The 21,673-nt window shown below is 43.3% G+C and overlaps 1 protein-coding gene across 3 annotated transcripts in view; it reads right to left on the bottom strand.

Annotated features, from left to right (window-relative positions):
* The window catches only part of atrn (attractin), a 236,715-nt gene that overhangs the window by 137,271 nt on the left and 77,771 nt on the right, over positions 1-21,673 (bottom strand). For 2 of the 3 annotated variants that reach the window (XM_031787623.1, XM_031787624.1), the window contains exons 11-15: positions 20,202-20,286; positions 17,567-17,790; positions 7,661-7,782; positions 6,946-7,084; positions 2,383-2,573 (exon numbers count right to left, since the gene is read on the bottom strand). In XM_031787623.1, the coding sequence (XP_031643483.1) occupies positions 2,383-2,573; positions 6,946-7,084; positions 7,661-7,782; positions 17,567-17,790; positions 20,202-20,286 (761 nt within the window). The remainder of the gene's footprint in view (positions 1-2,382; positions 2,574-6,945; positions 7,085-7,660; positions 7,783-17,566; positions 17,791-20,201; positions 20,287-21,673) is intronic. The other variant, XM_031787625.1, reaches the window with a different exon arrangement.

Below are 21,673 nucleotides of genomic sequence, written 5' to 3'. Positions count from 1 at the left end.
AAACCATGACACTGTCTCCACCAAATCGAATCAAATTGTATTTGTCATACACTTCTAGTTCCGACAGTGCAGAAATATCTAACAATTCCTCAACAACTACCTAATACACACATCTAAAGGGGTGAATGAGAAACCTATAAGTATACGGATGGGCGATGGCCGAGCGGCATGGGCAAGGTGCAAAAGATGGTATAAAATACAGTATCGGAAGTTTACATACACCTTAGCAAAATACATTTAAACTCAGTTTTTCACAATTCCTGACATTTAATCCTAGTAAATTCCCTGTTTTGGTCAGTTAGAATAACAACTTCATTTTAAGAATGTGAAATGTCAGAATGATAGTAGAGAATTATTTATTTCAGTTTTTTTTTTTTTTTCCCCACACATTCCCAGTGGGTCAGAAGTTTACATGCACTCAATTAGTATTTGGTAGCATTGCCTTTAAATTGTTTAACTTGGGTCAAATGTTTCGGGTAGCCTTCCACAAGCTTCCCACAATAAATTGGGAGAATTATGGCCCATTCCTCCTGGCAGAGCTGGTGTAACTGAGTCAGGTTTGTAGGCCTCCTTGCTCGCACACACTTTTTCAGTTCTGCACACACATTTTCTATAGGATTGAGGTCAGGGCTTTGCGATGGCCCCTCCAATAACTTGATATACCGTAGTCTGAATTTTTATGGCGGTTTTGGAGCAGTGGCTTCTTCCTTGCTGAGCTGCCTTTCAGGTTATGTCGATATAGGACTTGTTTTACTGTGGATATAGATACTGTTGTACCTGTTTCCTCCAGCATCTTCACAAGGTCCTTTGCTGTTGTTCTGGGAATGATTTGCACTTTTCGCACCAAAGTACGTTCATCTCTAGGAGACAGAACGCGTCTTCTTCCTGAGTGGTATGGCGGCTGCGTGGTCCCATGGTGTTTATACTTGCATACTATTGTTTGTACAGATGAACGTGGTACCTTCAGGCGTTTGGAAATTGCTCCCAAGGATGAACCAGACTTGTGGAGGTCTACAATTATTTTCTCTGATGTCTTGACTGATTTATTTTGATTTTCCCATGATGTCAAGCAGAGGCACTGAGTTTGAAGGTAGGCCTTGAAATAAATCCACAGGTACACCTCCAATTGACTCAAATGATGTAATTTAGCCTATCAGAAGCTTCTAAAGCCATGACATCATTTTCTGGAATGTTCCAAGCTGTTTAAAGGCACAGTCAACTTAGTGTATGTAAACTTCTGACCCACTTGAATTGTGATACAGTGAATTAGAAGTGGAATAATCTGTCTGTAAACAATTGTTGGAAAAATGACTTGTGTCAAGAACAAAGTAGATGTCCTAACCGACTTGCCAAAACTATAGTTTGTTAACAAGACATTTGTGGAGTGGTTGAAAAACGAGTTTTAATACATACACTTAAGTGTAAACTTCCAACTTCAACTGTTTTTATATATATATATTGTAATATATTGTAACTATAGTGACCATTCTATATATATATATTGTAATATATTGTAACTATAGTGACCATTCTATATATATATATTGTAATATATTGTAACTATAGTGACCATTCTATATATATATATTGTAATATATTGTAACTATAGTGACCATTCTATATATATATATTGTAATATATTGTAACTATAGTGACCATTCTATATATATATATTGTAATATATTGTAACTATAGTGACCATTCTATATATATATATATTGTAATATATTGTAACTATAGTGACCTTGCTATATGTGTTGTAATATATTGTAACTATAGTGACCTTGCTATATGTGTTGTAATATATTGTAACTATAGTGACCTTGCTATATGTGTTGTAATATATTGTAACTATAGTGACCTTGCTATATGTGTTGTAATATATTGTAACTATAGTGACCTTGCTATATGTGTTGTAATATATTGTAACTATAGTGACCTTGCTATATGTGTTGTAATATATTGTAACTATAGTGACCATTCTATATGTGTTGTAATATATTGTAACTATAGTGACCTTGCTATATGTGTTGTAATATATTGTAACTATAGTGACCATTCTATATATGTTGTAATATATTGTAACTATAGTGACCTTGCTATATGTGTTGTAATATATTGTAACTATAGTGACCTTGCTATATATGTTGTAATATATTGTAACTATAGTGACCATTCTATATATGTTGTAATATATTGTAACTATAGTGACCATTCTATATATGTTGTAATATATTGTAACTATAGTGACCATTCTATATATGTTGTAATATATTGTAACTATAGTGACCTTGCTATATGTGTTGTGATATATTGTAACTATAGTGACCATTCTATATATATATGTATATATATGTTGTAATATATTGTAACTATAGTGACCTTGCTCACCAGAACGCTCATGATCTGCAGCTCCTTGAGGACGAAGTCCACCATCTTTTGATTGGTCAGTGAGGCCAGGACGGCGTTGTGACCCCGACAGGTCAGCTTTGCATTATCATACGAGTCCTTGGCTGTGATGAACTTCAGACATGAGTTACCAACCAGGTGCCAGTTCTCACCACATATATTCTCTGGAGGAAGATAAATATTGATTATAAATAGAGATATACACTACTGGTCAAAAGTTTTAGAACATCCCCCAGTTTTTATTGAAACGTAACCAGATATTAACCTGAAATGGTACAAAGGTAAGCGACAAGAAAAAAAACTTTAAAAAAAACATGTCAATAAAAAAAGAGAACCTTTCAAAGTAACGGGTTGACAAAGTAACGGGTTGACAAAGTAACGGGTTGACAAAGTAACGGGTTGACAAAGTAACGGGTTGACAAAGTAACGGGTTGACAAAGTAACGGGCTGACAAAGTAACGGGCTGACAAAGTAACGGGCTGACAAAGTAACGGGCTGACAAAGTAACGGGTTGACAAAGTAACGGGCTGACAAAGTAACGGGTTGACAAAGTAACGGGTTGACAAAGTAACGGGCTGACAAAGTAACGGGCTGACAAAGTAACGGGTTGACAAAGTAACGGGTTGACAAAGTAACGGGTTGACAAAGTAACGGGTTGACAAAGTAACGGGTTGACAAAGTAACGGGTTGACAAAGTAACGGGTTGACAAAGTAACGGGCTGACAAAGTAACGGGCTGACAAAGTAACGGGTTGACAAAGTAACGGGCTGACAAAGTAACGGGCTGACAAAGTAACGGGTTGACAAAGTAACGGGTTGACAAAGTAACGGGCTGACAAAGTAACGGGCTGACAAAGTAACGGGCTGACAAAGTAACGGGCTGACAAAGTAACGGGTTGACAAAGTAACGGGCTGACAAAGTAACGGGTCGACAAAGTAACGGGCTGACAAAGTAACGGGCTGACAAAGTAACGGGTTGACAAGGTAACGGGCTGACAAAGTAACGGGTCGACAAAGTAACGGGTCGACAAAGTAACGGGTTGACAAAGTAACGGGCTGACAAAGTAACGGGTCGACAAAGTAACGGGTCGACAAAGTAACGGGTTGACAAAGTAACGGGTTGACAAAGTAACGGGTTGACAAAGTAACGGGCTGACAAAGTAACGGGTCGACAAAGTAACGGGTCGACAAAGTAACGGGTTGACAAAGTAACGGGCTGACAAAGTAACGGGCTGACAAAGTAACGGGCTGACAAAGTAACGGGTTGACAAAGTAACGGGTTGACAAAGTAACGGGTTGACAAAGTAACGGGTTGACAAAGTAACGGGTTGACAAAGTAACGGGCTGACAAAGTAACGGGCTGACAAAGTAACGGGCTGACAAAGTAACGGGTTGACAAAGTAACGGGCTGACAAAGTAACGGGCTGACAAAGTAACGGGTTGACAAAGTAACGGGTTGACAAAGTAACGGGCTGACAAAGTAACGGGCTGACAAAGTAACGGGTTGACAAAGTAACGGGTTGACAAAGTAACGGGTTGACAAAGTAACGGGTTGACAAAGAAACGGGTTGACAAAGTAACGGGTTGACAAAGTAACGGGTTGACAAAGTAACGGGCTGACAAAGTAACGGGCTGACAAAGTAACGGGTTGACAAAGTAACGGGCTGACAAAGTAACGGGCTGACAAAGTAACGGGTTGACAAAGTAACGGGTTGACAAAGTAACGGGCTGACAAAGTAACGGGCTGACAAAGTAACGGGCTGACAAAGTAACGGGCTGACAAAGTAACGGGTTGACAAAGTAACGGGCTGACAAAGTAACGGGTCGACAAAGTAACGGGCTGACAAAGTAACGGGCTGACAAAGTAACGGGTTGACAAGGTAACGGGCTGACAAAGTAACGGGTCGACAAAGTAACGGGTCGACAAAGTAACGGGTTGACAAAGTAACGGGCTGACAAAGTAACGGGTCGACAAAGTAACGGGTCGACAAAGTAACGGGTTGACAAAGTAACGGGTTGACAAAGTAACGGGTTGACAAAGTAACGGGCTGACAAAGTAACGGGTCGACAAAGTAACGGGTCGACAAAGTAACGGGTTGACAAAGTAACGGGCTGACAAAGTAACGGGCTGACAAAGTAACGGGCTGACAAAGTAACGGGCTGACAAAGTAACGGGCTGACAAAGTAACGGGTTGACAAAGTAACGGGCTGACAAAGTAACGGGTTGACAAAGTAACGGGCTGACAAAGTAACGGGTCGACAAAGTAACGGGTCGACAAAGTAACGGGTTGACAAAGTAACGGGCTGACAAAGTAACGGGCTGACAAAGTAACGGGTTGACAAAGTAACGGGCTGACAAAGTAACGGGCTGACAAAGTAACGGGTTGACAAAGTAACGGGTTGACAAAGTAACGGGTTGACAAAGTAACGGGTTGACAAAGTAACGGGCTGACAAAGTAACGGGTTGACAAAGTAACAGGGTGACAAAGTAGCGGGCTGACAAAGTAACGGGCTGACAAAGTAACAGGTTGACAAAGTAACGGGTTGACAAAGTAACGGGTTGACAAAGTAACGGGCTGACAAAGTAACGGGTTGACAAAGTAACGGGCTGACAAAGTAACGGGTTGACAAAGTAACGGGCTGACAAAGTAACGGGTTGACAAAGTAACGGGTTGACAAAGTAACGGGTTGACAAAGTAACGGGCTGACAAAGTAACGGGCTGACAAAGTAACGGGTTGACAAAGTAACGGGTTGACAAAGTAACGGGTTGACAAAGTAACGGGCTGACAAAGTAACGGGTTGACAAAGTAACGGGCTGACAAAGTAACGGGTTGACAAAGTAACGGGCTGACAAAGTAACGGGCTGACAAAGTAACGGGCTGACAAAGTAACGGGCTGACAAAGTAAGGAAGTAAATTAAGCTTTGAAAGTTTATGCTAACAATTCCTACAGGTGTCCCAGATTTTCTAACTTCCAAACCCCTCTGTCTGTATAGAAGCAGTGTTGGAACGGACTGTGTTACCCTCTTAAAACCTGTTGCGACTCTAGGGGCAGTATTTTCATTTTTAGTAGTAAACGGGATATTTTGTCAGGACAAGATGCTAAAATATGCATATAATTTACAGCTTTGGATAGAAACAACTCTAACGTTTCCAAAACTGTAAAGATATTGTCTGTGAGTATAACAGAACTGATGTTGGAGGCGAAAGCCTGAGAAAAATCCAATCCGGAAGTGCCCCATATTTTGAAAGCGCTGCGTTCAAATTAGTCCCTATTGAGCTGTGAATGTGCAATCAAAACCAGCTTACGCTTTCTACATATTCCCCAAGGTGTCTACAGCATTGTGACGTAGTTTTACGCATTTATGTTGAAGAATAGCCGTAGGCGGCTACATTACGTAAGTGGTCACCTGATGGCTCCCAGGGTGACTCTCGCGTAAAATACAGAGGTAGCCATTACTCCAATCGGTCCTACTGAAAAACCAATTGTCCCAACGGATATATTATCGAATAGATATTTGAAAAACACCTTGAGGATTGATTATGAACAACGTTTGCCATGTTTCTGTCGATATTATGGAGCTCATTTGGAATATTATTCGCCGTTTTCGTGACTGCAATTTCCGGGCGATGGTTTCCATTGTAGAAAGAATGCCACGAGCATCGTGTTCGGCTGTTATGTCTGCTAAAAGGTGGCTACTTTTGATGAGTCAAAAATGGAGATAAAATGTTGTTAAACAAAACGATTCTCCATACTCTAACCAGGTAGAGAGATACTCTTCTGGGTTCTAACCAGGTAGAGAGATACTCTTCTGGGTTCTAACCAGGTAGAGAGATACTCTTCTGGGTTCTAACCAGGTAGAGAGATACTCTTCTGGGTTCTAACCAGGTAGAGAGATACTCTTCTGGGTTCTAACCAGGTAGAGAGATACTCTTCTGGGTTCTAACCAGGTAGAGAGATACTCTTCTGGGTTCTAACCAGGTAGAGAGATACTCTTCTGGGTTCTAACCAGGTAGAGAGATACTCTTCTGGGTTCTAACCAGGTAGAGAGATACTCTTCTGGGTTCTAACCAGGTAGAGAGATACTCTTCTGGGTTCTAACCAGGTAGAGAGATACTCTTCTGGGTTCTAACCAGGTAGAGAGATACTCTTCTGGGTTCTAACCAGGTAGAGAGATACTCTTCTGGGTTCTAACCAGGTAAAGAGATACTCTTCTGGGTTCTAACCAGGTAGAGAGATACTCTTCTGGGTTCTAACCAGGTAGAGAGATACTCTTCTGGGTTCTAACCAGGTAGAGAGATACTCTTCTGGGTTCTAACCAGGTAGAGAGATACTCTTCTGGGTTCTAACCAGGTAGAGAGATACTCTTCTGGGTTCTAACCAGGTAGAGAGATACTCTTCTGGGTTCTAACCAGGTAGAGAGATACTCTTCTGGGTTCTAACCAGGTAGAGAGATACTCTTCTGGGTTCTAACCAGGTAGAGAGATACACTTCTGTGTTCTAACCAGGTACATAGGTACACTTCTGGTTTCTTACCAGGTAGAGAGATACACTCCTGGTTTCTGGGTTCCCACTGGCAGTTCTGGTCCACACCACAGCTCTTACAGCTGGTCTTCTTGTTGCAGACATAAGACGGGTTGTCTTTGGGGCAGATACCATACTCCACTATGGCCCCCTGGGGTAGGAAGACACGTCTTACAGTCACATACATGACGATTCCTGGATTTCCTGCTTTTATGAAAGTTACCGTACATTTCTTTCAACCCTAATGGTACCAAATACAAATTGCGTGAAAGTCCATCTTATCTAAATGTAAAGTGACCCGTCCCGGCCCCTACCGTGACGGCCGTGCAGTTGGAGCTCACGGAGACACACTGAACAGCACACCACCCCTTACCGTGACGGCCGTGCAGTTGGAGCTCACGGAGACACACTGAACAGCACACCACCCCTTACCGTGACGGCCGTGCAGTTGGAGCTCACGGAGACACACTGAACAGCACACCACCCCTTACCGTGACGGCCGTGCAGTTGGAGCTCACGGAGACACACTGAACAGCACACCACCCCTTACCGTGACGGCCGTGCAGTTGGAGCTCACGGAGACACACTGAACAGCACACCACCCCTTACCGTGACGGCCGTGCAGTTGGAGCTCACGGAGACACACTGAACAGCACACCACCCCTTACCGTGACGGCCGTGCAGTTGGAGCTCACGGAGACACACTGAACAGCACACCACCCCTTACCGTGACGGCCGTGCAGTTGGAGCTCACGGAGACACACTGAACAGCACACCACTGGCAGCCGTTAGTATTGGCTGTACAGCTGTAGCAGTCCGTGTAGTGGTCACAACGATCGTTGTCAGCATCTACAATACAACCAGAGAGGACCTTGTTAAACCATACTTTGGTAAAAGAATAGTAATAGTTTAGCACAAGAATAGTATATTAGTAGTATAGTACTAGTGTAGTACTAGAATAGTATTGTGTGGTATCGTAAATTAGTAGTATAACATGCTAACAATGTATTTGATTTATTTCACATTTATTTAACCAGGTGGCCAGTTGAGAACAAGTTCTCATTTGCAACTGCGACCTGGCCAAGATAAAGCAAAGCAGTTCGACACATACAACACATGGGATAAATACATAGCAGTTCGACACATAGAACACATGGGATAAATACATAGCAGTTCGACACATACAACACATGGGATAAATACATAGCAGTTCGACACATACAACACATGGGATAAATACATAGCAGTTCGACACATAGAACACATAGAACACATAATTCTTATTTTCAATGACGGCCTGGGAACAGTGGGTTAACTGCCTGTTCAGGGGCAGAACGACAGATTTGTACCTTGTCAACTCGGGGATTTGAACTTGCAACCTTCCGATTACTAGTCCAATGCTCTAACCACTAGGCTACCCTGCCGCCCCATAAGGCCAAAAGCATGACTTTGAGAAAACCCGGGCCTACAAGACCCGCTCTCATCACCTCCCTCTCCTGAGTCTGAGGGCCCGGGGACGCACACTTTACCCGGGGGTGCGGCTTGGCCCGGCGGCGCTGAAATGAACATTCGAGGCCATCAAACTACTACGCTCTGAGATAGTTGAAATGAAAACACAGATGGTTGCTACGATTGAGGCTAGAATACAGGAGGTTTCTGATACTTTAAAAGCAGATTTAACCATCCTGCGGAACGAGACTGTCCCAGCAATCACATCACTCAAAACAACAGCTGCGTCACACACTACAACGATTGCAGCACTGGAGACCTCCGCTCCTAATGTCTCCGACTTAACTACATCCCTGGAGGCTGAAGTTAAATGCCTAGCTGCGGATTTGAAAAAGGTGAAGGAGAGCTGTGTGAGTTTAGAGGGATTCTCTCGCCGCAATAATCTGAGACTTGTATCAGTCCCAGAGTCCGCGGAAATGCATCGCACCACGGATTTCGTTTCAGGGCTGCTGAAGGATGTTCTTGCCTTAGATGAAAAGCCCCTGATTGATAGAGCCCACCGGTCGCTGCGCCCAAAGCCCCGGGATGGGGAGAGGCCCCGTGACATAATTCTTCAAGTGCACTTTTTTCATGAGAAGATGGAGGTTCTCCGGCGAGCCTGCAATACCACTCTGAGCTTTCAAGGACAGAGCTTCTCCATCTACCAGGACTACTCCACCACTGTTTCCAGGCAGCGCGCATCTTTCGGACAGGCCAAACGAGTACTTCGGGACCATTCAAGTGTGAAGTATGGACTACGATTCCCGGCCCGTTTATGGATATCTCATGAGGGTAAAGACTACACATTTGAATCTCTGGATGAGGCTATGGCTCACATTCAACGTCACATCAAGAAGTCTTGAATATGCTCACAATTCAGCAACTGTTGCTTGCGAACTGTGGATAGTAAGTAACCCACCTGTGGTACAATGATGATTAGATATAACAGGCTAGTCTTGTATAGTTGGCGAAACTATTCAGGCTTATTTGATGTGATCTAATGTTTTGAACATCTAGCGTGCGTGCCTTACAAGCATTCAGTCATTTTCATTTCATTGTATTGAGGTTTTACTTAGCCTAGAAACACAGGAGTTATCTCGCTCACCTATTTAGTTTGTTTACACATTGTCTCAGTGACTCAAAATATTTTTGGTTATTTGTTTACTGCATCCGTTTGCATTGACCCAGTAAACAGTAAATGTCTCCCGAGGCTACACGGTTTTTGGGGTCTCACTTCAATTTTAAAAGTTTTGAGCGTCATTTATGCCCAGCAAACGTTCAATGTTGGGCACACGTAGTTTTTTGGTATTGGTTGTAAGCTGTCTCAGCGTCAACTAGAGTACTATTAGAATTACTATTATTTTTGATTGTCTTACTACGATTTCCTTACTTCAAATTAGATTTTTGGCTGAGAGCCTTTATTCATTTTATTTATTTTCTCTCTCAATGCCTGTTATAAATAAGACTGGGAATATAATTATATACATCTACAGGTGGTGCTTTTGTCCATTTGCACAAGGGATTCGCATTTTTTTATTTGAAAAAAATACATACAAATCTTTATTTTTGCTGCTTGATCTGCTTGTTACAGAAACAAAACTCGACTTTAAAGAGCGGGACTGTGGGATTAGGTTTAAGACCGCACTCTGACAGACATACTGTGCGAAGAGAACATGTTCTATTTAGGCTTGTACCTCGTTTGGGGAGGTATTGTCTGGGATGGGGGGAGGGGGTGGGGGGCAGGTTGAATTGTTCAGTTCTAATGTTCTGTCTTTTTAGTTTTTTTTCTGTACTTTTTCCAAACATCTACCACCGTACATTATTACTCTGAGACAAGTTATTCTGGGGGGTTTTGGGCGCTCGTTGCTTTTCCATTCTATGATCTAATGACAGGGTTGAATAACGGGAATGCCCAGAGGGGCCGAAATAATGCGATCAAGTACATTTCATGGAACACCAAAGGGGTTAATAACCCGGTGAAGCGTAAGAAGGTGTTGACACACAAAGGGTTTGAATGCAAATGTTGCATTTCTACAAGAGACTCACTTGAGGACTGGTGAGCATTTTAGGATGCGTAAGGACTGGGTTGGTCAAGTGTTCCACTCCAACTTTCATAGTAAATCAAGAGGTGCTGCTATTCTGGTTGATGAAGCTACTCCCTTTGTAGCTTCTGAGGTTATTGCTGATCCTAAGGGACGATACATCATAGTAACCGGTGAACTGTTTTCTACCCCTCTTGTTTTGGCTAGTGTTTATGCTCCCAATTGGGATGACAGAAGTTTCATTTCTTCCTTTCTGTCTGCTATTCCCAATTTAGATTCTCATTTGTTGATTTTAGGGGGGGATTTCAACTGTAAAATGTCCCCAGTTCTTGACAAGTCCTCACAAACAAATACAGGTCCATCTAAATGTGCCCTACTTATTCAATCCTTTCTTCAGAAATATGCTATGTTTGAGGCCTGGCGTTTCCTACATCCTACAGATAGACAGTATTCCTTTTATTCTCATGTTCATCAAACATACTCCCGGATAGATTACTTATTTTTGGACAAAACACTTCTGCCTAACCTTCGGCAGTGTACTTACGAGAGTGATGTTATCTCTGACCATTCACCATTAGTGCTTGAACTAGAGTTTCCCCAGCGACCTCCTATGTGTTATCAATGGCGTCTCAACCCCATTTTACTCTCAGATAAGGAGTTTGTCAATTTCATTTCTTCTGAAATCACCTTATTCCTAGAAACTAATTCAACACCAGGTATGTCCTGCTCTACCATATGGGAGTCTCTCAAAGCATACCTACGTGGCCAAATTATTTCTTACACAGACAACCAAAACAGAGTTCGCTCTCAGCGACTTCGGGACCTGAGCGAGTCCATAGCCACATTGGATGAGAAGTATGCTACGGATCCTTCCTCTGATCTGCATAAAGAGCGCCAATCTGAATTTGATGAGCTTTCTACCAGGCAAGCTGAACAGTTACTCTTGCGAGCTCGATACAAAGTCTATGAACAAGGCGACAAGGCCAGTAAACTCCTTGCGCATCAGATCCGTAAATCTGAGGCCTCACGTTTAATCCCACAAATAAGGACCCCATCTGGTGCCACCACAGTTATACATAAAGAGATCAATGATAAATTCAAACAATTTTACATTTCGTGGATAAAGATTATTTATTTTTTCCCCATGGCTTCGGTACGGACTAATAACTTGTCCTCTGACTATTTTCCCTTGCACCGCGGATCCAGACAGGGTTGTCCACTCTCCCCCTTGTTGTTTGCTTTGGCAATCGAGCCTCTCGCCATTGCACTACGCTCTAATGATGCCATTCAAGGTATAATCAGGGCGGGCTGGGAGCAGAAGTCTCGCTATATGCTGACGACCTCCTTTTGTTTATCTCCAACCCCGATACCTCATTGCCACGTGCCCTATCTGTTCTTAAAAAGTTTGGATCAATCTCAGGGTACAAGCTGAATCTAGGCAAGAGTGAGCTTTTTCCGGTGAACAAGGCTGCTTTAAAGTGCTCTTTCACAAGTTCTCAGTTTAGGATTGTCCGGGATCAATTCACCTACTTGGGAGTAAAAGTGACAAGGAAATATTCAAATTTGTTTCAGGAAAACTTTGTTGCTCTAGCAGACAGTTTGAAACAATCTTTTACTTTTTGGAATTCGCTACCTCTTTCTCTTATCGGAAGGATTAATGTCATTAAAATGAATGTGTTGCCCAAATTTTTATATTTATTTCAATGTTTACCCATATTTATTCCAAAATCTTTTTTTATTTTACTGGATCAAACATTCATGCATTTTATTTGGGATGGCAAGGTACCACGGATTGGTAGTAAACATTTACAGCAGCCTAGGTCATTGGGGGGTTTAGCTCTACCAAATTTTCAAACATACTACTGGGCTGCAAATTTCAGAGCCCTTCTGTACTGGCTGCAGACTGATCCTACTGGCCCTAGACCACTCTGGGTCCAGATGGAGTCTGAATCATGTAAACCTGCAGCACTTTCCTATGTGTTGTGCTCGTCTCTCCCAGTGTCCCTAGGCAAAAGGTGTGTAAACCCAAACCCAATTGTAAAGCAGTCTCTTAAAATTTGGAATCAGTTCCGTTTAGCCTTTAGCCTCCAAGGTTTTTCTCTATCAGGCCCAATCAATCAGAACATTTTATTTCCTCCATCTTTGAATGATGGGGCTTTTGGCATTTGGCACTCACTAGGCCTCTCCTCGCTAGCCTAATTATTCTTCGATGATACATTTGCCTCTTTCTCAGCTGCAGGAAAAGTTCAATCTTCCCCAATCCCACTTTTTACGCTATCTCCAGACTAGAAACTTTGTCAGAGCTAACACACCTGGATTTCCCCATAGGCCTGCGAATACAGCTATGGAGAGCATCTTGGAGTTGAACAAGCTCCCTAGGGGCGCAATTTCAGATGTATATGCAATCATTCATGACTTACAGAACCCTTCTTTGGTGCCTTTAAAGACTCGATGGGAAAAGGATTTGGGGGAGGAACTTGGGGAAGACGCCTGGGAATCTGTGCTGCATAGGGTGCACTCGTCCTCTTTTAGCACTAGACACAGCCTCATTCAATTCAAGGTGGTTCACCGTATCCAAACTTGGAAGAATATTCTCTGATTTTGATCCTACCTGTGTCAGATGTAAAGTGGAACCAGCCACACTGTTGCATATGTTTTGGGGCTGTCATAAACTGCCAGGTTTCTGGGAATTAATATTTAAATGTTTCTCTGATATATATGACACTGTTATAGATCCGTCTCCCCTTACAGCCCTTTTTGGAGTACTACCCATGGGTACCTCCCTATCAAGAATCCAGTCGGACACTGTTGCTTATACAACTCTTTTAGCTAGATGGCTAATACTACAGAACTGGAAGATGGCAGCTCCCCCATCTTATAAATATTGGGTGAGAGATGTGTTGTGCTCTCTGAAACTAGAAAAAATTCTATTCAATTCACGTGGGAACCCCAAACTGTTAAATGAGGCTTGGGCTCCATTCCGGTCTTACTTTAAACAGTCCATCCTCTGATGGCATTCTAATTAAAACTAAAATAAGTCTGTATTTGACCCCCCTGTGACTTAAGGGTTGGAGGAGCTTCTCTCTGTGTTTTTTGCTGGGGGGGACATTAAGGTCTATGTGCTTATTGATTGTGATCCGCAGATGCCTTGTTCATCTTGCCCGGGCAGAGACTGAAGTGTGAGCTTGTTTTTCCCAGTTATTTTTACATTGTGTTCACGCCTACATGAATAATCATTCTATTTTTTTATTTATTTTAATTTTAAAGCATTGTAAACTTTATTTTTGATCCAGTGGATGGTTGGTCTGTGGCCATGACTCTCTGTGAGTGGTTGCATTTCTCCACCCTTATCCCTTGACTGTTTACAGGAACAATGGTGAGGTGTTTGCTCTGTCCCTGTACTATAGATTGCCCTTTAACCTCTGTGGGTTTAACTTTGTTTTTCTATTTGTGTGTGTGTGTGTGTGTGTCTGTGTGTGTGTCTGTGTGTGTCTGTGTGTGTGTGTGTGTGTGTCTGTGTGTGTGTGTGTGTGTGTGTGTGTGTGTGTGTGTGTGTGTGTGTGTGTGTGTGTGTGTGTGTGTCTGTGTGTGTGTGTGTCTGTGTGTGTGTCTGTGTGTGTGTGTGTGTGTGTGTGTGTGTGTGTGTGTGTGTGTGTGTGTGTGTGTGTGTGTGTGTGTGTGTGTGTGTGTGTGTGTGTGCAAAACTTAATAAACAGAGTTTAATTTTTTATTTTTATTTTTTTTAAATACAGTAGAACAAAAGAAAACAAAAAGTCTACAGTGAGTGCAAATGAGGTAAGTTAAGGCAATACATAGGCCATGGTGGCGAAGTAATTACAATATAACAATTAAACACTGGAATGGTAGATCGGCAGAAGATGAATGTGCAGGTAGAGATTCTGGGGTGCAAAGGAGCAAGATAAATAAATAAATACAGTATGGGGATGAGGTAGATAGATGGGCTGTTTACAGATGGGCTATGTACAGGTGCAGTGATCTTTAAGCTGCTCTGACAGCTGGTGCTTAAAGCTAGTGAGGGAGATATGAGTCTCCAGCTTCAGAGATATTTGCAGTTCGTTCCAGTCATTGGCAGCAGAGAACTGGAAGAGAAAGACGACCAAAGTAAGAGTTGGCTTTGGGGGGTGACCAGTGAAATATACCTGCTGGAGCGCTTGCTACAGGTGGGTGCTGCTATGGTGACCAGTGAGCTGAGATAAGGGAGGACTTTACCTAGCAGGGTCTTGTACATGACCTGTAGCCAGTGGGTTTGGCGACGAGTATAAAGCGAGGGCCAACCAACGAGAGTGTACAGGTCGCAATGGTGGGTAGTATATGGGGCTTTGGTGACAAAACGGATGGCACTGTAATAGACTGCATCCAATTTGTGAGTAGAGTGTTGGAGGCTATTTTATAGATGACATCACCGAAGTCGAGGATCAGTAGGATGGAAAGTTTTACAAGGGTATGTTTGGCAGTATGAGTGAAGAATGCTTTGTTGCGATATAGGAAGCCAATTCTAGATTTAATTTTGGATTGGAGATGCCTTTAAACAGGTCAACATTCACAAGGCCGCAGGGCCATTACCAGGTCTTGTACTCAGAGCATGCTCTGACCAACTGGCAAGTGTCTTCACTGCTAGTTTCAATCTCTCCCAGACCCAGTCTAACAGCTACATCTTTCAAGCAGACCACCACAGTCCCTGTGCCCAAGAACACTAAGGTAACCTGCCTAAATGACTACCGACCCGTAGCAGTCACGTCCATAACCATGAAGATATATGAAAGGCTGGACATGGCCCACAACACCATTTTCTCAGAAACCCGAGGCCCACTCCAGCTTGCATACCGCCCAAACAGATCCTCAGATGAGGCAATCTCTATTGCACTCCACACTGCCCTTTCCCACCTGGACAAAAGGAACACCTATGTGAGAATGTTGTTCATTGACTAGAGCTCAGCTTTCAACACCATAGTGCCCTCAAAGCTCATCAATAAGCTAAGGACTCTGGGACTAAACACATCCCTCTGCAACTGGATCCTGGACTTCCTGATAGGCCGCCCCAGGTGGTGAGGGTAGGTAACAACACATCTGCCATGCTGATCCTCAACACGGGGACCCCTCAGGGGTGCGTGCTCAGTCCCCTCCTGTACTCCCTGTTCACTCATGACTGCACGGCCAGGCACGACTCCAACACCATCATTAAGTTTGCTGATGACACAACAGTGGTAGGCCTGATCACCGACGACGATGAGACAGCCTATAGGGAGGAGGTCAGAGACCTGACCGTGCGGTGCAAGGACACCAACCTCAATGTGATCAAGACAAAGGAGATGAAATATCACATTTTCTGACAGCTGCGTCCTCTCCTTCACTGTCAAAACAAATAATTATGTTGCAATTATGTTGCAATTATCATTTTGCAACAACTCCATCCCAAATACAGGTGTGCCAAGCTTGTAGCATCAGACCCAAGCAGACTCGAGGCTGTAATCGCTGCCAAAGGTGCTTCAACAAAGTACTGAGTGAAGATGCCTGAATATTACATACTGTATTTTTTTTGGCTTTGTCATTATGTGGTATTGTGTGTAGATTGATTAGGGGGGGAAACTATTTAATACATTTTAGAATAAGTAATTTTAAAAAGTCAAGGGGTCTGAATACATTCTGAGTGCACTGTATATTATGGTATGTTTTTATATACAGGATAAAGTTGATAATTTCATAACAAGGAATCACTTTTACTACTTGCACTGCTTTGTCGAAGAAGAGAAGCATGAAAATTATGTAGATCATCTCAGTCATCAGATCTCAACCCAATTGAACATTTATGGAAGATTCTGGCACCTGAGACAGTGTTTTCCACCACCATAAAGAAAACACCAAATAATGGAATTTCTTGTAGAAACATGTTGTTGCATCAATAGATGAAAGAATGCAACAAACAGTAGGATTGAAGTGGCCCTATTAAAACACTTTATGTTGGCGGTTCCTTTCATTTCGGCAGTTACCTCATTTACACACATGCAACACACACACTTCAGCTCAGAGAGGCGCAGCTCATGAGCTCCATCAGCAGCAGATTTGATTTGGGACAACGAATGTGTTTATGTGACAAATGGTATTGCATCTCACTGAATCTCATTGATTCGTTCCTCTAATCAAACCGAATCATTGAGAACTAAAACGTATTGTTCCTGTATCAAATCGGACAATGTACAGTACCAGTCAAAAAGTTTGAACACATACTAATTCAAGGGTTTTCCTTTATTTTTCTTATTTTCTACATTGTATCCGAACTCCTCTCTTGGCATGTCCAGCCTCCTCATTATCTCAGCCAATCACGGCTAGTGGGAAGGTTGCTGACTTTTTCTGTGGCTAAACAAACTAGGCCGGAATTTACTCGTATTTACAAGTTTGTTATTAAGGCAAAATAAAGTTCACATGTCCCAGAAGGCATTTCTGCAAAAAAAATATATATATATATTAAAAAGGAAAAAAAACGACTGAATTTGATTTGTGACACACGAGGTTTCCTGCATCGGGTCACATTTTCAAGTTTTTGTCATAGTTCTCTCTTTGGGACCGGAAATCTCTTCATTAGCTTAACTACTAGCTAGGTAGCTAACACTGTTGTTTTATGGCAGACCAAGCTATTTTTTTAAACACATTTTGTTGACTGTTGATCCTATTTATATGTAGCTAGCTAGCTGACGTTAACTAAAATATATGGTTAACATCATAAACAACTTATCCTGGCACCGCCACCTCCTGATGCTAACGGTACTCACCATGCAGCCCGCTGCAATGCCTGTTTTGGAAAATCTATCAACTAAAATGTGCAAAAACAGATTTGCCCCGGTCGTAAAGACCATCCCACCTTGTCGTTGCTAAAACCACTAGACAAAGTTAGCTAGTTGTTTCCAAACACACCGGAAGTACCTTAAACAGCAGTTCAAAAGGTCTATAGGGCCATTATGGTTATAAGGCCTTAATAAAATATCAGGAAGAGCAGGGTTTATTTTCTCTTTGATAAGGGAGGTAGTAAACTGTATGATGGTAAGTGGGGGTAAGTTAGAGGTTCGTTAGATAGACAGGTTACCTACATGTTCTGGTTCCACAGGAGGCCAAGGCGGTCTGCTCATCCAGGAATCCAGGGTTCGAGTCCCAAGGCACGCAGGTCCCTAGGGTAGCATTCCAGAGGCAGTGAACTCCCAGCCAGGTTGCTGCACAGACGGCAGCGTTGGGAGCGCTGGAGCAGCTGGCTGGCGTATACATCAGAATGTCACTCAGCAGGAGACTGTTAAACCCCCCGAACACGTACATTACACTGGAGGAGAGAGAGGGGAAAAAGGAGAGTGAGAGAGAGAAAGAGAGAGAGGGGAAAAAAGGAGAGTGAGAGAGAGAGAGAGCCTGCGAGAGGGCTGTGGAGTAAGACAGGGATGCAGCTTGAGCCCCACCCTCTTCAACATATATATCAACTAATTGGCGAGGGCACTAGAACAGTCCGCAGCACCCGGCCTCACCCTACTAGAATTTGAAGTCAAATGTCTACTGTTTGCTGATGATCTGGTGCGTCTGTCACCAACCAAGGAGGGCCTACAGCATCACCTAGATATTCTGCACAGATTCTGCCAGACCTGGGCCCTGACAGTAAATCTCAGTAAGACAAAAATAATGGTGTTCCAAAAAAGGTCCAGTTGCCAGGACCACAAATACAAATTCCATCTAGACACTGTTCCCCAAGAGAACACAAAACAACGATACATATCTTGGCCTAAACATCAGAACCACAGGTAACTTCCACAAAGCTGTGAACGATCTGCGAGAAGACAAGAAGGGCCTTCTACTCCATCAAAAGGAACAGAAAATTCAACATACCAATTAGGATCTGGCTAAAAAAATACTTGAATCAGTTATAGAACCCATTACCCTTCATGGTTGTGAGGTCTGAGGTCCGCTCACCAACCAAGAATTTACTAAAAGAGACAAACACCAAATTGAGACTCTGCATACAGATTTCTGCAAAAATATCCTCCATGTACAACGTAGAACAGAAAATAATACATGCAGAGCAGAATTAGGCCGATATCCACAAATTATCAAAATCCAGAAAAGAGCCGTTAAATTCTACAACCACCTAAAAGGAAGCGATTCCCAAACCTTCCATAACAAAGCCATCACCTACAGAGAGATGAACCTGGAGAAGAGTCCCCTAAGCAAGCTGGTCCTGGGGCTCTGTTCACAAACACACCCTACAGAGCCCCAGGACAGCAGCACAATTAGACCCAACCAAATCATGAGAAAACAAAAAGATAATTCTTTACAATGTGTCAAGTAATTAACAAAAAAACAACACTGGGACAGGGAGAATGTGCCTTGGCAGAGTGCTGCCAGGAAAATAACCTCTTACTCAACAAAACTAAGGGGCCGATCGTGGACTACAGGAGACAGCAGAGACAGCAGAGACAGCAGGCCCCCATCAACTAGGAACATTAGGGTTTCGCTGCAGGGGGGGGCAGTCACCCCCGGTTGATCTGAGGAGGGGAATGAGAGGGGACAGGTTGATGTCCTGCCTAATCTGAGGAGGAGAATGAGAGGGGACAGGTTGATGTCCTGCCTAATCTGAGGAGGAGAATGAGAGGGGACAGGTTGATGTCCTGCCTAATCTGAGGAGGAGAATGAGAGGGGACAGGTTGATGTCCTGCCTAATCTGAGGAGGAGGATGTCCCAGTTTACTGTCCATCGCCTGACCCAGTTTACTGTACAAAGCCTGTCTCAGTTTACCGTACAACGCCTGTCCCAGTTTACCGTACAACGCTTGTCCCAGTTTACCGTACAACGATTGTCCCAGTTTACCGTACAACGATTGTCCCAGTTTACCGTACAACAACGGTCCCAGTTTACCGTACAACGACTGTCCCAGTTTACCGTACAAAGCCTGTCCCAGTTTACCGTACAACGCCTGTCCCAGTTTACCGTACAACGCCTGTCCCAGTTTACCGTACAACGACTGTCCCAGTTTACCGTACAACGCCTGTCCCAGTTTACTGTACAATGACTGTCCCAGTTTACTGTACAACCCCTGTCCCAGTTTACTGTACAACCCCAGTCCCAGTTTACTGTACAACCCCAGTCCCAGTTTACTGTACAACCCCAGTCCCAGTTTACTGTACAACCCTAGTCCCAGTTTACTGTACAACCCCAGTCCCAGTTTACTGTACAACCCCAGTCCCAGTTTACTGTACAACCCCAGTCCCAGTTTACTGTACAACCCCAGTCCCAGTTTACTGTACAACCCCAGTCCCAGTTTACTGTACAACCCCAGTCCCAGTTTACTGTACAACCCCTGTCCCAGTTTACTGTACAACACCTGTCCCAGTTTACTGTACAACCCCAGTCCCAGTTTACTGTACAACACCTGTCCCAGTTTACTGTACAACCCCAGTCCCAGTTTACTGTACAACCCCAGTCCCAGTTTACTGTACAACCCCAGTCTACTGTACAACCCCTGTCCCAGTTTACTGTACAACACCTGTCCCAGTTTACTGTACAACCCCAGTCCCAGTTTACTGTACAACACCTGTCCCAGTTTACTGTACAACCCCAGTCCCAGTTTACTGTACCCCCCCTGTCCCAGTTTACTGTACAACACCTGTCCCAGTTTACTGTACAACACCTGTCCCTCTGTCCCAATAGAACGTTTATCTGTACCTGACCAATCAGAGGGTGTTTCCGTACCTGTCACTGTAGATGGCTGTGTGTCCGAAGCGGTTGACATCATGGTGGAGGTCTGGTCTGGACAGCACTGACCACTCATCACATGCTGAAGAGGAGAGGGGACGAGTTACACATTTTTATCTGTTGCTAAATCTGGACAATGAGAACATTCTAGAAAAGAAAGAGAAAACAGACAGGGAAAACTAAAGTAGCAGAATGTATTGATGTAGCTACCCTCTGTGGTAGTAGCAGAATGTATTGATGAAGCTACCCTCTGTGGTAGTAGAGGTAGTAGTATAATATATTGATGTAGCTACCCTCTGTGGTAGTAGTAGGATGTATTGATGTAGCTACCTTCTGTGGTAGTAGCAGAATGTATTGATGTAGCTACCCTCTGGGGTAGTAGTAGGATGTATTGATGTAGCTACCCTCTGTGGTAGTAGCAGAATGTATTGATGTAGCTACCCTCTGTGGTAGTAGTAGGATGTATTGATGTAGCTACCCTCTGTGGTAGTAGAGGTAGTAGTATAATGTATTGATGTAGCTACCCTCTCTGGTAGTAGAGGTAGGATAATGTATTGATGTAGCTACCCTCTGTGGTAGTAGCAGAATGTATTGATGTAGCTACCCTCTGTGGTAGTAGCAGAATGTATTGATGTAGCTACCCTCTGTGGTAGTAGCAGAATGTATTGATGTAGCTACCCTCTGTGGTAGTAGCAGAATGTATTGATGTAGCTACCCTCTGTGGTAGTAGCAGAATGTATTGATGTAGCTACCCTCTGTGGTAGTAGCAGAATGTATTGATGTAGCTACCCTCTGTGGTAGTAGAGGTAGGATAATGTATTGATGTAGCTACCCTCTGTGGTAGTAGCAGAATGTATTGATGTAGCTACCCTCTGTGGTAGTAGCAGAATGTATTGATGTAGCTACCCTATGTGGTAGTAGAGGTAGGATAATGTATTCTTGTAGCTACCCTCTGTGGTACTAGAGGTAGGATAATGTATTGATGTAGCTACCCTCTGTGGTAGTAGAGGTAGTATAATGTATTGATGTAGCTATCCTGGTCTTGAGACACAAGGCTTCCACATCGTGTTACTACTCTACAAGGCGAGTGTCTCTCTGCAGTTGTGGGTACACCGCTCCCTCTGGTGGTCCTGACTGCTAACAGCAGATTGACGATCAGTTCTGAACTAATGTCAGGAGAAGAAACAGTCTTAAATCGTCCGTTACAATAAACAGGTCTTAAATCGTATTTTCTAATGACTTCAGCTCGTTAAGAAGGAACCATTAGTCCTCAGAGCAAGTCAGTCAGTCTCCGCTGAAATTACACTACATTGAGAACCCATTCTTCCGAGAGGGTTCTCAGGGATCCACAGCTGTGTACATCCCACCCCAAGACGACAGCAAAAAAGCTCTCAAAGATCTTCGTTCGACCCTGAACAACCTGGGGACCACATTCCCAGAGGTTGTGTTCATTGTTGCGGGGACTTTAA

This window comes from Oncorhynchus kisutch, linkage group LG14, assembly GCF_002021735.2.
Source record: "Oncorhynchus kisutch isolate 150728-3 linkage group LG14, Okis_V2, whole genome shotgun sequence".
Classification (NCBI taxonomy): Eukaryota; Metazoa; Chordata; class Actinopteri; order Salmoniformes; family Salmonidae; genus Oncorhynchus; species Oncorhynchus kisutch.
The sequence above is the reverse complement of the archived record's forward strand: the minus strand, read 5'-3'. Positions and strand labels throughout refer to the sequence as shown.